General features: G+C 40.4%; 1 protein-coding gene across 7 annotated transcripts in view; it reads left to right on the plus strand.

The window, feature by feature from the left end:
- APP (amyloid beta precursor protein) overlaps positions 1-18,282 on the plus strand; it is a 312,816-nt gene that overhangs the window by 194,788 nt on the left and 99,746 nt on the right. For all 7 annotated transcript variants that reach the window (XM_019960087.2, XM_070786121.1, XM_070786128.1 and 4 more), the window contains 2 exons: positions 8,283-8,416; positions 18,205-18,279. In XM_019960087.2, coding sequence (XP_019815646.1) covers positions 8,283-8,416; positions 18,205-18,279 — 209 coding nt within the window. The remainder of the gene's footprint in view (positions 1-8,282; positions 8,417-18,204; positions 18,280-18,282) is intronic.

The raw sequence follows: 18,282 nt of genomic DNA on the forward strand, positions 1-18,282 counted from the left end.
AAAATTATGTACATTATGTTCGATCACAGTCATCATACAAAATAACCTCCAAGTTATGTGAATATAGTATATAGTATGTTATGTATATTTTACCATAATAAAAATTGTATGAAATTCAGGGAAAAGAAAGTCAGCAAATATTTTCTATAAAAGGCCAGTGAGTCAATATTTTAGGTTGTGCAGGCAAATGGTCTCTGTTATAAGTACTCAACTTGGCAGTAATAGTGTGAGAGCATTCTCATATAATAGGTAAATGAATAGATACAGCTGTGTTCCAATAAAACTTTATTTAGCAAAAGAGACCAGCAGGCCAACGCCTGATTTAATAAGCCCGTTGAGCCTGGGACATGTTGCTACTAACTTTAATTTCGAGGGACCCCAGAAAAGTTAACCCAATACTTGCCTTCAATAAGCTGACAGTTTAATCAATATGATGAGACTCAAGGATGTGCCAGAATTAAATAAAACAAAATGCACAAGTGAAGGGAAAGATTGCTGTGAGAGACTGACAAAGAATGAAACTAGTTTTATCCTGAAGACCTCCATAGAGGTTAAGAACTCTATCGGCTTTCATGGCTATGTGCGTCACTCAGCTGTGTCCAGCTCTTGGTAGCCCCATGGACTGTAGCCCACCAGGCTTCTCTGTCCATGGGATTTCCCAGGCAGGAATGCTGGAGCGGGTTGCCGTTTCCTCCTCCAGTGGATCTTCCTGACCCAGAGATCAACAGTCTCTATGAAAGTGGACAATACTGAAGATCTTGACTTTTTGAACTCATCTACTGAGCGTCAGGTGACTATGGAAGGTCATCCCTTTATGGTCCACTGTGAATGAAATGGAGCCCAGCTCTGACAAGTTGACAAAAATACAGTAACTGAAGCTTACGATGTCCTGAATGCCAGGGAATGTCACTGTGACTTCACACATGGTTTTCAGATTCAGACTGAACTTGCTCTTAGGTTTTGGTGCATTGCGCTAAATAGGGTGTAAATATTAACAAAAATCACACCAGCATTCATCTCATTTCACATATTTGACAAAATTCCCCCGTCAGTACTTGTCCATAAGACATAAAAAAGAAATAAAGCTTGACTAGAGTAAACACAGCCCAGATAACATTTTTATTACCTTCTGTCCACACAATGCATCGATAACCTGCCAACTATGGTTGCACTGACTATAAAATAAGCGTGATACAAGGGCATATCCATGGAAGTGCTTTTGTTCTTTTTTTTTTGTCTTGTAGAGAGTCCGGTATCACATGTAAAGATCACAAACTTTATTTGCACATTATAAATGTCTCATCTAACTAGGACTTGATAAATATTTGAGCTTAGAAGGCATTAGGGATTTTCGTTATTTTGCAGTTGGAGGAATAGACTTTTTTTCTTTTTTTTTTTAAAGTTGGGGTGGCAGTCTATATACTCTGCCATGTTGCGAGATGAAATTTTTTCATCAAATCTTCCTTTACAGGCTTTTATTCCATACATATCAATTACCCTTATTGCTACCCATCATATAAATCACAGTCAGTTCGTGTGACTGCATTGCTAGCTCCATATAAAATAGGATTTTCAGTGATAGGGCAGTGACTGGGTAGGTCTTAATTTACTCTTATCTTGGGTTGTCAATGCTATAGAGATAAATTGTCTTTTTGCTGATGAAAGGAGACCCACCAAATTTTCTTGCTAGAATCTAACATGTATATATTGACTAAATGCCATTCATGGGTGTCTGCTTAGAGAGGTAGTCATAGTTGTTAGTGTTTGAAGATGGTTTCTCCTTTTGTATCCTGTGCCTTAAAATTATGTGTCACCCCTAGAGATTGAGGAAATGAACAAATATCAAAATGATCAGGGCAATTTTGCACAATCAGGGCCATGTCTCTGATACCCAGTTCTTGCTGTCTTTACTATGACTATGACAGGGAGTATTATGCAGTGATTACAAAATCAGAACTAAAATGAGCATAAATGAGCATTTGGTGCATTTGCAGCTAAATTTGATTGTGTCCCTGACACAGGGGTTCTCCATCTGTGCTAAGAAAGGGATCTCTGCCACATCCCATCTTGGCTACCTGATGGGAAGAGCCAACTGATCGCAAAAGACCCTGATGCAGGGAAAGACTGAGGGCAAGAGGAGAAGGGGGCGACAGAGGATGAGATGGTTGGATGGCATTGCTGACTCAATGGACATGAGTTTGAGCAAACTCCCGGAGATGGTCAATGACAGGGAAGCCTGGCGCGCTGCGGTCCATGGGGTCGCAAAGTCGGACAGGACTTAGCGACTGAACAACAGCCACCACATCCAAAGACAATAGGCATCTTTATTTGAAGTAACTTCCCTTTAAATTATTAAATTTTCTAGGAGGAAACAAAGGGATGAAGATGTTTCCTTGGCACCATGTCACCAATGATGGTAGTGGAGTTTTGTGGCAGGAACATCGGGTGCAGCACCAGAGTTTGTAATAAATTGAAAGCAAATCCACTTTTCTCCCCCACCATCCTCACCCCCTCAAAAAGTAGAGCTGTGGCTGATACTAACAGAGATTACAGTGTGAAGTGGAAATGTTGTGATAGGCATGGATGCATCGTTATCAAAACTGAAGTGAACCTTCACCGACTTGTGAAAACAATACTAACCTTTAGTATTAGGTTACCTGTGGTCTGTGGTTTAGGAAACAGCATTCAGGAGTGAGAAAAAGAAGCCAACCTATGCCCTTTCTCATGGCTCTGTATGTGGGCATGGGGGTACCTTCCATGAGAACCCCTCACCACCTCCCTGCTAACTTTCCAAGCCATCCTCATCTTCATCTTTATTAATACTCTTGAAAGATCACCTTCTGCTTTGTCCCTTAGCAGACAAAACAGTCCTTTTATTATTTATTTATTTTTGATGTGAACCATTTCTTAAGATCTTTATTGGATTTTTTTTTACAATATTGCTTCTGTTTTATGTTGTGGTTTTTTTGGCCCCAGGGCATGTGGGATCTTACCTCCCCAACCAGGAATCGAACCCACACCCACAGCATTGCAAGGTGACGTCTTAACCACTGAACCACCAGCAAAGTCCCTGAAATGATCCTCTTAGAACACATCACATCAGTCTTCTCTCCTCCAGACAACCCCCGTGGGCTTCTCACAGTCCTTACCATGCTTCAAGGCCCTTCATAGTCTGTCACCTTTTCCTTTCGCCCTGTCTCACTTGCTTCCTCGCTTCTGGTCACATAGACCTTGCTCCTCTTGGGATTTGCCAGGCACACTCACCTCCAAAGGCCTTTGCGCTAGTTTCTTCATCAGCCTGTTCTTCCAGCAGGTAACTCGGAAATAAGACTTCAGTTCAGCTCTTCGTGTAAACCTCACCTTGTGAATTAGGCCGAGCCTGGCCGCCTACTTACTGCTGCAGTCTCCCCCCACCTTCCTGGCACTCCTATTTTTCCTTAACCCTGCTCTTGTTTCTTTGTCTTCACAATACAGATCACATTGTAACAATGTGATTTACTGTTGTCTTGGTGTGTGTACAGTGCTGTTTTTTTCTCTCACTAGACTGTAACTCCACCAGGAAAACGGTCTTTGTTTCACTCACTGGTTTCTGCCATGGGTTTTAGGGGCTGTAATATTTGTTGATTTGTTGAGTGGAGGAATAAAGAAATGAACAGGCACACACTCGAGACGGCGGAGTCTACATCCCAGCCGCTATGCAGCTTCTCAGATACCTCTAACCTCCCAGGGTTGCAAAAAAGAAAAACAACAGGAACCTTCTTGAAAGCATTACTCACCCAGAATGCCACTGAATTCTTGGAAGCAGGATGTTTCAGACTGTGGCAGTCACATGCTATGAATCGAAACTGCATTTCTGTTTCATGTTTTTATTTGGTATTACTTTAGACACCCATTCTTAGTATTAAAAGGAATACAACTATATTCTATGAAGCTGTGATGAGACTAGACTAAGAAAAGCAATATGAAGGTCCCTTAAAAGTTAAATGCCTATGCACATGATTGAGTGGGCTGCTAATGATTTGGCAGCTGGAAGTCATAAGTTAGAGCTGAAGATGGTTAAGGCTGATTTTCCTCAGAAGGGCGAATAGACCGAGTGGGCATGCTTGCAGGAGGCACGAAGGAGCGTGAACAGAGACCACAGGCTAAAAGATCATTCAGATTCAAGCTCAAGGAGCTCTCTCTGCTGACCTCTGTTTATCATAGCCCTACTGCTGCTGCTGAACGCTGGTTGGAGGTCATCCACCAGATAGTATTCAGAGCAGGAAACTATTTGTTACAAAATAGGCTAGCGGTTATCATAACAAAGCATATCTTTTGCCAATACAGGTTGTTCATTAACAAACCAAACCCTTCCCAGTTCCCCAGACATGTCGATGGATTAGCCCCTTACTGCTTAAATATTAACTTTATAGCCTCTTCATGGTTTACCCAATCCTGAATTCAGACTTACTTGTGTGTGTCTAGGGATGTGAGTAAGTTGTTGATAGTCTTTCCTTTCTACACAATAAACGTGTAACAGGCTAATGTTTTTTTCCTCCCCACACATTAAATGAGAACACAATAAAGTCCCTAGCACAGTAGACACTAATGAATGGAGGATATTATTATTTGGCCAACCTGGAAATCTGAGCCTGTATCAGTTTTTAAGGAATCTCAGAGGTCTCTGAACAGGATAACTGCTTTATGTTTTTTGTTTTTTAAAAAAATGCAACAAAAATAAACTCTCCAGTTAGTTTCTATTTTCTAAAGTGGTTTAAGTGACCAGTGGTGTACAGCTTCCTGTTCCCCTGTGGCCTGGAACATTCCTGACATTCCTTGACGGTCCTTCCCCCAAAGGAAGCACCTTGAAAGGGTAGGGGCAGTAGGGCACAGGCTTTCCTGCCCCTGCCTGCCATGCTTGTTATCATCTCTCTGGCCTGCCATGGACTTGATCACAAAATAACGGCCAGTCCTGGTGTGACCATGTCTGTAGGATGTAGGAAAATTAAGAACATAGATGCTGAGCTCTCTGAACAAACTTGAAACATTTTCCCCTTTCTCCTCACCAGCTGCAGGGCAATCATAACAGTATACTACATTCATTTTAAAATATGAAGATGTATCATTCATCTCTCCTTGACTAGACAGTGATCTGATTTCTGATTGGTGTGAGTACAGGAAATTTTCAATGACTTACACCAATTGAGATAGAGGGCAAGTGCGAATGACTAAGAAGTTTGAATTAAAAATTAAAAGAAGGAATTCTCTGGTGGTCCCATGGTTAGGACTCTGAGCTTCCACTTCAGGAAATGAACAGGGATCACAGGTTCAGTTCCTGATTGGGGAACTAAGATCCCACATGCCACAGCATGGCCAAAAAATTAAAAAGAAAAGGAAAGAAAGACAGCTTCTCTTAAAGTCCTCAACCAAAGGAAGCATCAGGGGCCAGCAACAAGGATTTACTGAGAAAGATTCCTCAATTAAATGAAATACATTTGTAATAAAAGATTTGTATTTACTTCCTTGTTCCCAAAATTTGTTTTAATACTTTAAATATTTTTCATCCTGTTAATATAACTTGCTTGCTGATTTCTTCATTATTCTTTAATTCTTAATATTACAATGCTACATTTCAACTTAGGCTAATAAGATTACAGTGGATTCAGATTGTAGTGTTTCTCTCTTTCCATAAAACAGTAGATCTGCAAATTATAAGAGCTGGAGAAAACCATAAGTTACTTCCTACTTGTGACTTTTACAATTTCAGTTTTCCAAACAGGGTGCCATGCTATGGTTACAGCACATTACAACTGTTGGCTATCTTGATCTGTGAATATGACCCTAAACCTTTATACATTTTCATTTATCCAAAATGTAAAATACAGTTAGCCTAATTATAGCATTCTGCCAGGTTATACTATGCCAAAAGAACTTTAATTTGTTCTCATTTGCTATCAGCAAAGATGAGAAAATGATTAAAACCTTGGGAAAAATGCTAAATACTACTTCCATGTCAGGTGGGGACATGACATGCATATCGATATATGCATATTGCGTATTGATTTGCTTAAGTTGATGCAGAAAAACATGTACCTTTGTTTTTTAAGCCAAAAAAACTTAATTGAAAATTATTTCTCAGTCTTAAAAATTAGGATACATTTTTAGTAATTTCAGCCTTTTATGCAAATCATACTGAAGATTTTTTAGAAAAGTACATATTTTTTTTCCTCTCCATGGTACCTCATGGTCCTATGTGTAATTCATTTTCAGTAGATGTGAAATAAAAGTAGCTGGTTCTTCCCGTGGTTAGGATGAGTGCTAAGATTTGAATTAGGATAGAACAGTGAGCAAAGGAGAAGGGCAGGGTGCTAACGTGAATGAAGCGCCCTGTGTACCACCCTTTCTGTGGAGTGACAGACACGTGGGGCGGCATCTCATTTTCCCAGCACTCCTAATAAGTTGGCATGTTGTCACCGCTGGATAGATGAATAAACTGGAACATGGAGTGCTTAAGTCACTTGCCCTGGGTCACAGCTCATCTAAGAAAGACTGAATCAAGCTGTGATTGAAACCATGGTGTGCCCGATTACACAGTTGGTGTTCTTTTCCTCCTTTCTTCCTTTTTGCGGCTGAATACATACTCCCTTGTCTATTACACAGAAGATGGGGGCTGATGTCTTTTAATACATATACCCTCTGCCAATTTCAGACCAGTCAACTCAAAAATCCCCTGGTATTTTGGGGAAAAAAAATTTCAGTAATATGCCCTGCCTCCTTCCTTCCACTTCAGAAAAACATCTGGATTGACAACTAAACTGCTTTTATTTTTTTTAGAAAAGAATTATTACACAGTGATTGAAGTAGAAGGGAAGAAATAAGAATGAATACTTCTCTCTTTAAGATTAGATTCATTATTTAATTACGTAACAAGAAAGCGTTCTTGTTTTAGAGCCTTTAGGTGGGAACATTCCAGATGTTTTTTTTCCCCTTGCTGTTCAGTCATGGACTTCTGTCTGACTCTTTGAGACCCCATGAAGCACTCCAGGCTTCCCTGTTCTCCACTATCTCCCCGAGTTTGCTCAAACTCATGTCCATTGAGTTGGTGATACCAACCAACCATCTCATCTTCTGCCCCCGCTTCTCCTTTTGCCTTCAATCTTCCAAACATGTGTAAAAGATACTTATCTTACTGTTTAGCTTCAAAATGAGCTAGCAATTAATTCTTCTCACTTAAGTTCTTTTTGTAATATTAGGTCTCAAATATAATAATAAAGTAATCAGGTAAGGTTAGCAAAGAAGAATACTTAGATTGGTGATGGTTGACTAATCTTTTGAATAAAACACTTAAATTGATTTGGCTTGAGAATATAGTGAAAACACCTAATTTCATTTTTTGGGTTGAACATGCTTTCTTCTTTAAATCAAAATCTTGTTTTCTTTTCATGTTGGGTTTTTTTTTTAATAGGCTCATAAATGCTCTGAATTCTCACTAGTCATTACTGATCTTTTGTAAAACTGCTGGTATAGGCATTATAATTTACTCGGCTCATGAACTTCAGACATCTTTGCTTTATAGTACATACACTCTTCAATTTTATGGGTATTTATTTTTCTACATAATATAGCAGTATGTGTTACAATTCAGGAATATCCCTCAGCAGTCTTAGTGGAATTCAAAATAGAAATCAGTTTCCTTTTGACAACTGCTGTAATGAATTGGTTGACTACTGCCAAATTGTGAAGATAGAAAGCTCCTTTTGTGATTTCAAAAATGAACGTATTGACATTTATGAATTTTTCAGTAATGTTTCAGATACTTTCTGACCAGATATCTAAAATCCAGTGTAGGATTTTCTTCATTCTGAGGTGCAGTTATTCTGCAGTATGCTGATTTTGAGATTTCCTTGCCCTTTTCAGAAGTCTTAAGGTGTGATGTTGATACCACCATTTACTTTCAGGATTACAAACATTACTGTCTCAAAACATAGGGATCTGATGCAGCATATCTGTGTTAAACAACTGTTTTTGCTCTATGCATGCTTGTTTTGCAGGGAATTTTAAAGATATTAAAATCACAAAAAAGAACTATTTTCAAGATTTTCCTTCACCTTATTCTTAAAAGGGGTGAAAGACACCCATACTGTGCTGCAAAATGTCTCATGGTCTTTTAAACGGCATTAACATCTTGTTCGTGCTTCTTTACTAAATTCTTTGTTCTGGAACAATCAGAAAATAAGGTTTTCTTTTGAAATGACTGGATGTTCTGTCACTCTCCTTAAACCTTCTTTCCTTCTGTGTTATAGTTCCTACAACAGCAGCCAGCACCCCTGACGCCGTTGACAAGTATCTTGAGACTCCTGGAGATGAGAATGAACACGCCCATTTCCAGAAAGCCAAGGAGAGGCTGGAGGCCAAGCACCGTGAGAGGATGTCCCAGGTACCTGTGGCTGTCCATCCTTTAGCCCTACCACACTGGGAAATCTGGATTTGCCCCTGTCTCTGTCTCGCCAGGGGCCCTGTGACTAACGAATGCCCAGGGGTCAGTGGTGGTTGTTCTTTAGTCGCTGAATTATGTCCAACTCTTTGCAACCCCGTGGATTGTAGCCCACCAGCCTCCTTCTGTCCATGGGATTTCCCAGGCAAGAATACTGGGTTGCCATTTCCTTCTCCAAGTGAACTTCCTGACCCAGAGATCAAACCCTTGTCTCATGCATTGACAGGTAGATTCTTTACCACTGAGCCACCAGGGAAGCCCCCTGGGGTAAGGGCCTTTAATTTGATCCAGATCTTAAAGACATAATATTTTAAGTGTTTGCTATAAGGGCACCGATTTGGGGGTTTTTTGCATTGTCCTTGAACTTGCCACCTAGGAAAGATCTTGGTATAGCACTATAGTAAAATTTTGTTGGCACAAATTAAGTTGTATGTACATCTTTCTTGATGGTTTTGTCATTCTGTGTTTAGGGTGGTCCTATAACCATGACGTCCTAAATTTAAATCCCTTAAAATGTTCTTTAGCAAAGATGAATATTTTCATATGAAATAAACTTTGAGCCTAACATTTCTTACAGAGTTAATTCATAAGACTATAGGAGCTTAAAACCAAAGTACATCATAATGATCTAGTCCCATTAGTCATCTAGTCCTATAAATGATAGATAATGCAATAAAGGTTCAAGAGTTTGGCTTCTCAGAGAGACATTTGGAACCCAAGCGTATCTTGCTCCTGGTACAATGCTTTTTTCACTACACTGGCCTGAAAACCCTGGTTTTTTAAAATCGTGCATGTGTGCTCAGTTCAGTTCAGTCATTCAGTTGTGTCCAACTCTTTGCAGCCCCAGGGACTGCAGCATGCCAGGCTTCCCTGTCCATCACCAACTCCCAGAGCTCACTTGAACTCATGTCCATTGAGTAGGTGATGCCATCCAACCATCTCATCCTCTGTCATCCCCATCTCCTCCTGCCTTCAATCTTTCCTAGCATCAGAGTCTTTTCTAATAAGTCGGTTCTTCCCATCAGCTGGCCAAAGTGTTGGAGCTTCAGCTTCAGTATCAGTCCTTCCAATGAATATTCAGGACTGATTTCCTTTAGGATGGACTGGTTGGATCTCCATAAGTCCAAGGGACTCTCAAGAGTCTTCTCTAACACCACAGTTCAAAAGCATGAATTCTTCGGTGCTCAGCTTTCTTTGTAGTACAACTCTCACATCCATACATGACTATTGGAAAAACCATAGCTTTGACTTTGTCGGCAAAGTAATGTCTTTGCTTTTTAATATGCTGTCTAGGTTGGTCATAGATTTCTTCCAAGGAGCAAGCGTCTTTTAATTTCATGGCTGCGGTCACCATCTGCAGTGATTTTGATGGTGGTTTAGTCACTAAGTCGTGTCTGACTTTTGCAACCCCATGGAATGTAACCTGCCAGGCTCCTCTGTCCTTGGGATTCTCCAGGGAAGAATACTGGAGTGGGTTGCCATTTCCTTCTCCAGGGGATCTTCCTGATCAAGGAATCGAACCCAGGTTTCCTGCACTGCAGGCAGATTTTCACTGACTGAGCTATGAAGGAAGCCCCAAAAATGTGATTTAGAAGCCCCAAAAATAAAGCCTCTCACTGTTTCCATTATTTCCCCATCTATTTGCCATGAAGTGATGGGGCTGGATGTCATAATCTTAGTTTTTTTTAAATGTTGAGTTTTTAACCAATGTTTTCGCTCTCTTCTTTCATTTTCATCAAGGGGCTCTTTAGTTCCTCTTTGCTTTCTCTCATAAGATTGGTGTCATCTGCGTATCTGAGGTTATTGATATTTCTCCCGACAATCTTGATTCCAGCTTGTGCTTCATCCAGCCTGGCATTTTGCATGATGTACCCTGCATATAAGTTAAATAACCAGGGTGATAATATATAGCTTTGATGTACTCCTCTCCCAGTTTGGAAGAGTCTGTTGTTCCATGTCCAGTTCTAACTGTTGCTTCTTGACTTGCATACAGATTTCTCAGGAGGCAGATAAGGTGGTCTGGTATTCCCATCTCTTGAAGAATTTTGCACAGTTTGTTGTGATCCACACAGTCAAAGGCTTTGGCATAGTCAGTAAAGCAGAAATAGATGTTTTTCTGGAACTCCCTTGCTTTTTTCGATGATCCAGCATATGTTGGCAATTTGATCTCTGGTTCCTCTGCCTTTTCTAAACCCAGCTTGAACATCTGGACGTTCACGGTTCTTCATGTACTGTTGAAACCTGGCTTGGAGAATTTTGAGCATTATTTTGCTAGCATGTAAGATGAGTACAATTGTGCGGTAGTTTGAACATTCTTTGGCATTGCCTTTGTTTGGGATTGGAATGAAAACTGACCTTTTCCAGTCCTGTGGCCACTGCTGAGTTTTCCAAATTTGCTGGCATATTGAGTGCAGCAGTTTAATAGCATCATATTTCAGGATTTGAAATAGCTCAATTCCATCACCTCCATTAGCTTTGTTAGTGATGCCTCCTAAGGCCCACCTGATTTCACATTTCAGGATGTCTGGCATGTATGCTCAGTCGCATCTAACTCTTTTTCAACCCAATGGACTGTAGCCTGCCAGGCTCCTCTGTCCATGGGATTTCACAGGCAAGAATACTGGAAAATTGCCATTAAAAAAAAAAAAAAAAGTTGTTTTTTAAAAGTCGCGTTGTTTCTAAAACAAAACAAATTAAAAATTCATATCCAAAACAGGTAATTCATACGTGGTGGTAGTCTAGTTGCTAAGTCATGTCTGCCTCTTGTGACCCCATAGGCTATAGCCTGCCAGGCTGCTCTGCCCATGGATTCTCCAGGCAAGAATACTGGAGTGGGTTGCCATTTCCTCCTGTAGAATTTGTATGTAGTAATACCAACCACAAATTAAGGTATGCCTGCTACCAGGTGCTGGATATTGCATTGAAAGTGAAAGTGTTGGTTGCAATCCATGGACTGCAGCCCTCCAGGTTTCTCTGTCCATGGAATTCTCCAGGGGATCTTCTCAACCCAGAGACTGAACCCAGGTCTTCTGCATTGCTTTCAGATTCTTAACCTTCTGAGCAATTAGAGGTAGATAATACTGAGGATTTTAGCCCTTTCTAGATTCTTCAGTCATTAAACAAATATGTGTCCATCACTTACTTCCAATCACCTTTCCAACTTGTAGTCTATATGAAGAAATAATAGGAAAAGTTATATTTAAGAAACATACATGAGTGAATGAAGAAAGATCTCAGGTTAAAGTCAACCACACTTTTTTGGTGTTAATATTTTGTAAATATCAGAAGATGTGACTGATTTTTGTCATGTTAAGCACATATACTTCAAAGTTCTCTTGATAAACACTGAATAAGATTCATGAACCTGGCATAAATTTTGTAAGATCATAATCTGTCTTTAGTAGAGGACATTGGTCATAGCTTTTTAGTTTTCTGGTGATTTGACATCTGAGGCCTTCCTAATCCCAGGGAGATTGTCCCTCCCGGGGCTGGCCACTTCCTAGGGTTAGCAGATGACTGGCCTGCAAGGGCTCCTTTCATAATCACAGCCACCAATCCAAAGGCCGTACCCCTCAGCTACCCTCTTTACAGTCTCTTACACTTCAGTCCACTATCACCTGCCCTTCCCACCCCAAGGCTAAGTATCAGACAATGCGGGACAGCCCCCGTACCCCAGCGCCCATCCAGAGTATTCACACTAGCCAATTTTATACCCATTAAGCCTGCTTACCCTGCCTTGCACATTTCTTCCCACAAAAGCCACAGTGAAGGTTCCTCCCACAGTTTTCCTTCACTCCCTTTGCCTGCTGACCTCCCTGGTGCTTTTCTGTGTCACCCTCAACCCCCCTGACCCTCTGCCACATGGCATGACATGTCACCTCCTCTTGGGAACTGTGACTTAAAGTTTTTTCAGTGGCAGTGGTCTTCTCCTCTGTTGGCTTCACCTACCTAAATAAAAATAAAACCTGTATTTAACCATAGAACTTCTAATGTATCTGGAAAGACACTTTTTTTTTTTTTTAATGAGTCATCAGAGTATTTGGAACTACTTAGGAATAATAACATTGGAGAAGGAAATGGCAACCCACTCCCGTGTTCTTGCCTGGAGAATCCCAGGGATGGGGGAGCCTGGTGGGCTGCCGTCTATGGTGTCACACAGAGTTGGACATGACTGAAGTGACTTAGCAGCAGCAGCAGGAATAATAACATTAAAGGAAAAACCCCATAATTACAGTACTTGGGCTCTAGAGTATAAGGTGCAGGTATAGTTGTTGCCTATGATGAAAACTTAAAAGCAAATTGAACTAGAAAGGTAGCTAGGGATTTCCATGGTGCTTTAATGGTTAAGACTCTGAACTTCCACTGTGGAGGGTGTGGGTTTGATCCTGGTCAAGGAACTAAGATCCCACATGCTGTGCAGCTCAGCCAAAAAATAAGTAAAAGTAAAAAAAAATAAAGTAGAAAGCTAGCTAGAGTGGAATAGTAAGGTTTCACCTGAAGCCAGTTCTTCTGAATAATAGGATATTCTTTAGGAAAGATACAAACAATATAGAATCACAATTAAGAACGATGAGTATCACCCGCCACACTTGTTGCCACAGAAAAGACATCTTTGAAACTTCAGTCCGGTCTCATTGCTTGTTTGTGAAGCTTTTAGGACCTTCTTATTGCCCTCAGGATCCACTTATGAGAGAATGGGGCCCCCAAAAAGAATGATAAAAAAATAAACACTGAATGCACGGCTTGGCATTTCCAGTGCCTGCCCAGGCACCCCAACCCCTTGCACCCCAACTCCAGCCTTCCGTACTTCCTCTCCTACCTCAACTGCCAACATCCTCGTATAGGCAGCCTTAAACCACTCTGCTCAACACACGTTCAGCTCATCGTGGACTTCTCTTTGGTCTCAGCATTGAACTCTGGAAAGGAACCAACTCTTCTTCACGTGAACGCTTCTCAGTCATTGCTCACAGTCACATAGTCCTCAGAGTGGGACAAAGTCATTCCTCTTTGTATTTAATTAAATATTTTGCTTGCCAGTTTTATTCCTCCAGGTGGATTATAATTGTTCAGTCCCTATACATGTGTATAAGGTGACTTCCTAACCTTACACTTCTATCTTGAACCCACCTAATCACTATTTTTTTAAAGAAAAGACAGATTCTGAATTCTTCTCAGTATTTATTGGTCATTTTGATTCTATGAATTAAACGGATGTCAAATATTCTTTTCAGATACTATAGATCTCTCCAGAAGAGTAACTTCATTTCAGTTTAGCACACCTGTTTAAGCCATGACTTCGTTCATATATGTTTTGATGGACTTTCTTTGTCTTCTAGTCATTACCCATATCTGAGATAATTTAAAGAATGTTATCCTGGAGCAGAGAATGTTGTCTGTTACATCCCAGTGATCATGGAAGTATGAGATGCTTGAGATCAACATTTATCATCATAATTTAATGTACTGAATTCTGGGCACTGTTTGACTTTGAACTTGCCTGCCTCCTAAATCTCTCTGTATTAGTTGTCATTTTCTCTGCATGAAGCAGCCAAGTCTTTGAAGACCTATGAATCCAAATGATACGGAGGCTTCTGTGCATGCAGTGGAAAATTGCTTTATAAGACTATAGGGGGCCACCGTGAAGTCTAGATCTGGAGAATTTTTAATTTAAAAATATCATGTTTAAAAATGATTTTTATTGTAGTTTTTGTTATTTGTTTTCTTACAAATACAGAGAATTTGAAGGGTTTGGGTATTTGGAGTGTTTTTGTTGTTGGGGCGCATGATTACTCTGAACTTACAGACTTTTGTTGTTTTCTGTTGTGAACGGAAAAGGGAATGGCAGCCAACTCCGGTATTTTTGCCTGGAGAATCCCATGGACAGAGGAGCCTGGTGGGCTGCAGACCATGGGGTCACAGAGAGTCGGACATGACTGAGTGACTAACACACACATGTGTTATGAATAGTATCTAGCAAATACAAGAATCCAATCATTTATTACATATTATTTAATGGTTTTAATATATCCTTCAAATGAAGTTCTTCAAAATGGAAGTTGACCTTTCTCGGCATTTGTTATTTTTAAGATAAGCATCAGTATCTTAGGAACAGCCTTTTCTCCTGTCACCAAATATAAATAAACGTAGCTCACCTGTTGGATTTGCCGTTATATCACGGCCGATTGGGCTACAGGGGACAGTAACATGGTCTTTAGAGCCACAGAGATCTCAGTTTACATCTGTCCTTCTCCATTTTTTTCCTGCCTGACTTTGAGCAGGTAACTTAACCTGGTTTGTAAAAATGGGGATGTCCATGCCTAATCTCACAGGCTGGTGTGAGGAATCAATCAAACAAAAGAGGTTTTGTAGAGCTCTCAATCCTGGAGCTGGTATTTAGCAGGTCAAGAGTGATCTGATGCATTATCAGTGAACCTCAGTGGAAACCGTTTGTTCAAAAGGAGCTACTGCGCCCACTGTGTGTCTATCTTTCAGTAAGTAGGCCTAGTGTGATGGTGCAGGCACGCTATTTTATTCACAAAGGTGTAAATATTCTTCAGTTGCTCTGAGAATCAAAAATTTATTTCATTTTTATAGGAATGCTTATTTTCAATTTATTAGTTAAGTTCAGTTCAGTTCAGTCGTGTCCAACTCTTTGCGACCCCATGAATCCCAGCATGCCAGGCCTCCCTGTCCATCACCATCTCCCGGAGTTCACTCAAACTCATGTCCATCAAGTCAGTGATGCCATCCAGCCATCTCACCTCTGTTGTCCCCTTCTCCTCCTGCCCCCAATCCCTCCCAGCATCAGAGTCTTTTCCAATGAGTCAACTCTTCACATGATGTGGCCAAAGTATTGGAGTTTCAGCTTTAGCATTAGTCCTTCCAGTAAACACCCAGGACTGACTTCCTTTAGAATGGACTGGTTGGATCTCTTTGCAGTCCAAGGGACTCTCAAGAGTCTTCTCCAACACCACAGTTCAAAAGCATCAATTCTTCTGCACTCAGCTTTCTTCACAGTCCAACTCTCACATCCATACATGACCACTGGAAAAACCATAGCCTTGACTAGATGGACCTTTGTTGGCAAAGTAATGTCTCTGCTTTTGAATATGCTATCTGGGTTGGTCATAACTTTCCTTCCAAGGAGTAAGCGTCTTTTAATTTCCTGGCTGCAATCACCATCTGCAGTGATTTTGGAGCCCCAAAAAATAAAGTCTGACACTGTTTCCACTGTTTCCCCATCTATTTCCTATGAAGTGATGGGACCAGATGCCATGATCTTCATTTTCTGAGTATTGAGCTTCAAGCCAGCTTTCTCACTCTCCTCTTTCACTTTCATCGAGGCTTTTTTTAGCTAAGTAAGTCTCCTTAATTATTCCATGGATTCCCCTGCTCAAAGCTGAAAGTTCTGAATATTGAAAGGGAGATGGTAAATTTCAGATGTAATACAGGAAATCAGTTCTTCACATTCCAATAAAACATTTGATTTCTCTCTCAAACTAATTTTGAGATTCCTTACGTGAGGAATTCATAGTAGAATACAGCCGCCGTGAACATTCTCGAGGCAGGAAATTGAAGTATTTTTATTGCAAGGCTTATCTCATCTATAAAGTAGAAGTAGCCTTCGGTTGCCTCATCTCACAAGTGCCCTTCATTAACTTCTTGGAGCCACCGAAGTATCTGGGGGAATGTGTTTCATTCCTTCAGTGTTCTGTTCTTGTTCATAGCAGCCTGGTGTCTCTCAATTTTTCTCTGAACATGCTAGATTATTTTTTATATGCTCTTCGCTTGTAATAGGGGCTTCCCTGGTGGCTCAGATGGTAAAGAATGTGCCTGCAATGCAGGAGACCTGGCTTCTGTCCCTGTGTTAGGAAGAGACCCTGAAGAAGGGAACAGCTACCCACTCCCATGTTCTGGCCTGGAGAATTCCATGGACTGTATAGTCCATGGAGTTGCCAAGAGTCAGACACAACTGAGCAACTTTCACTTGCACTTGTGATAGAAAATTCATTCCATCCTTTTTCCTCATAATTTCATGAAAGCAACATGAAGCCTGTCCTGTATTTTCTACAATGAATCAAAGCTAATAAACAATAAATAATTTAAAACTGTCTTGATGATGTGATATTCTCATAGAACTTCTCTATCCATAGTTATTTATGGAAAGCTTTTTTGTTGTTGTTGTCTTGAAGGATGTCAGGAAAAAAGCAATTCCTTAGGAATAAGTGCTTGTAAATAACAGGCTCTTATAGTACAGAAATCACTGTCTCTGCTCTGTGTATCCACCAAGTCTACAAGTACACAGCTGTCAACAGACCATTATTTTGCTTACTGCATCTTTCTTTTCTTTATCTTACCTTTCTCAGGTATGAGCTACACTTTAAAAACCCTACTTGATAGTGAGTGGTACTCTTGAAAAGGAAAAGGAAGCTGTAGGTGGTAAGAATCAAGTATCATTTTCTTTCAACAGCATCCACAGCTGCAGACTTTTCCTCTGCATTCAGATCAGTGGGTGAACTTCTCTTAGAGAAATCCCAAGTGAGCATTATGGATGAGAGGAGGAAGTCTTATTTTCCTGAAAAACAGATTAGCCTGGTTACTAAATTAGTGTTACCAAGAATGCTTTCTGCTACATTCAGAACATTATAATGTGTACTGTCCTGGAATGTGTGGAGGAATCTAGAGCATTGTCTGCTGTTTATGAGCTGACTTGGCAAGCAGAAGGTTCTAATCATCCTCAGTTCTTCGGTGGGAGGCATCTTAGGATTTGTGACAACAGAAGTCTTCTTTCCTGCCTCCATTATGTACTTCTTTTTGGCACTGTGTTCACTGCTTATATACACATGCATAAAATGTTATGTATGGTTTTGTTCTCCTTTGTCCTGTTTGAAAAATATAGAATTGAGATTTTATAACTTACCTTCACCAAAGACTAAAACCAGTATACTGAATATAATGTTGGAAAACCTTGTTCAGAAAATCTACACGTTTTATGAATCGGCATTTGTGCACATCAAATAAAATGACTTGCGGCTATTTCTCAGGAAAAGAAAAAAACCAGCTTTGTTTCAAAGAGCTATGTGCTTAGTTGCTCAGTCATGTCTGACTCTTTGCGACCCCATGGACTGTCACACGCCAGTGTCCTCTGTCCATGGGGATTCTCCAGGCAAGAATACTAGAGTGGGTAACCATGCCCTCCTCCAGGGGATCTTCCCAACCCAGGGATCAAACCCAGGTTTCCCGCATTGCAGGCCAATTCTTTACTGTCTGAGTCGCCAGGGAAGCCGTCAAAGGGCCGTGTCCTTGCAATAAATGTGTGCATGTATGTTTACTATACTGCTGTGACAAATTATTTACATCTTAGTGGGAGGTTAGATATTATTGATCTGGGGATAGAATGTGATCTCTTTTTTTGCATATTTAAAATGTCAAGTGTATGGAACTTTCCTGGAAGTCCGGTGGTTAAGACTTCGCCTTCTGATGCAGAAGATACGGGTTTGATCCCTGATGAGCGAGCTAAGATCCCACGTGCCTCCTGGCCAAAACATAAAACAGAAGCAACATTGTAACAAATTCAATAAAGACTTTTAAAATGTTTCACATTTAAAAAAAAATCTGTAAGAACAAATTTTTAATAAAATGGCAAATGTAGAAAAAAACAGTGATGTAGCTCATGAAATGTGTATTTGAAAGAAAAATTGATGGTTTTCAATGATTTATTCCTTCCGTAGGTCATGAGAGAGTGGGAAGAGGCAGAACGTCAAGCAAAGAACTTGCCTAAAGCTGATAAGAAGGCAGTGATCCAGGTA

This window comes from Bos indicus, chromosome 1 (genome assembly GCF_029378745.1).
Source record: "Bos indicus isolate NIAB-ARS_2022 breed Sahiwal x Tharparkar chromosome 1, NIAB-ARS_B.indTharparkar_mat_pri_1.0, whole genome shotgun sequence".
Taxonomy (NCBI): Eukaryota; Metazoa; Chordata; class Mammalia; order Artiodactyla; family Bovidae; genus Bos; species Bos indicus.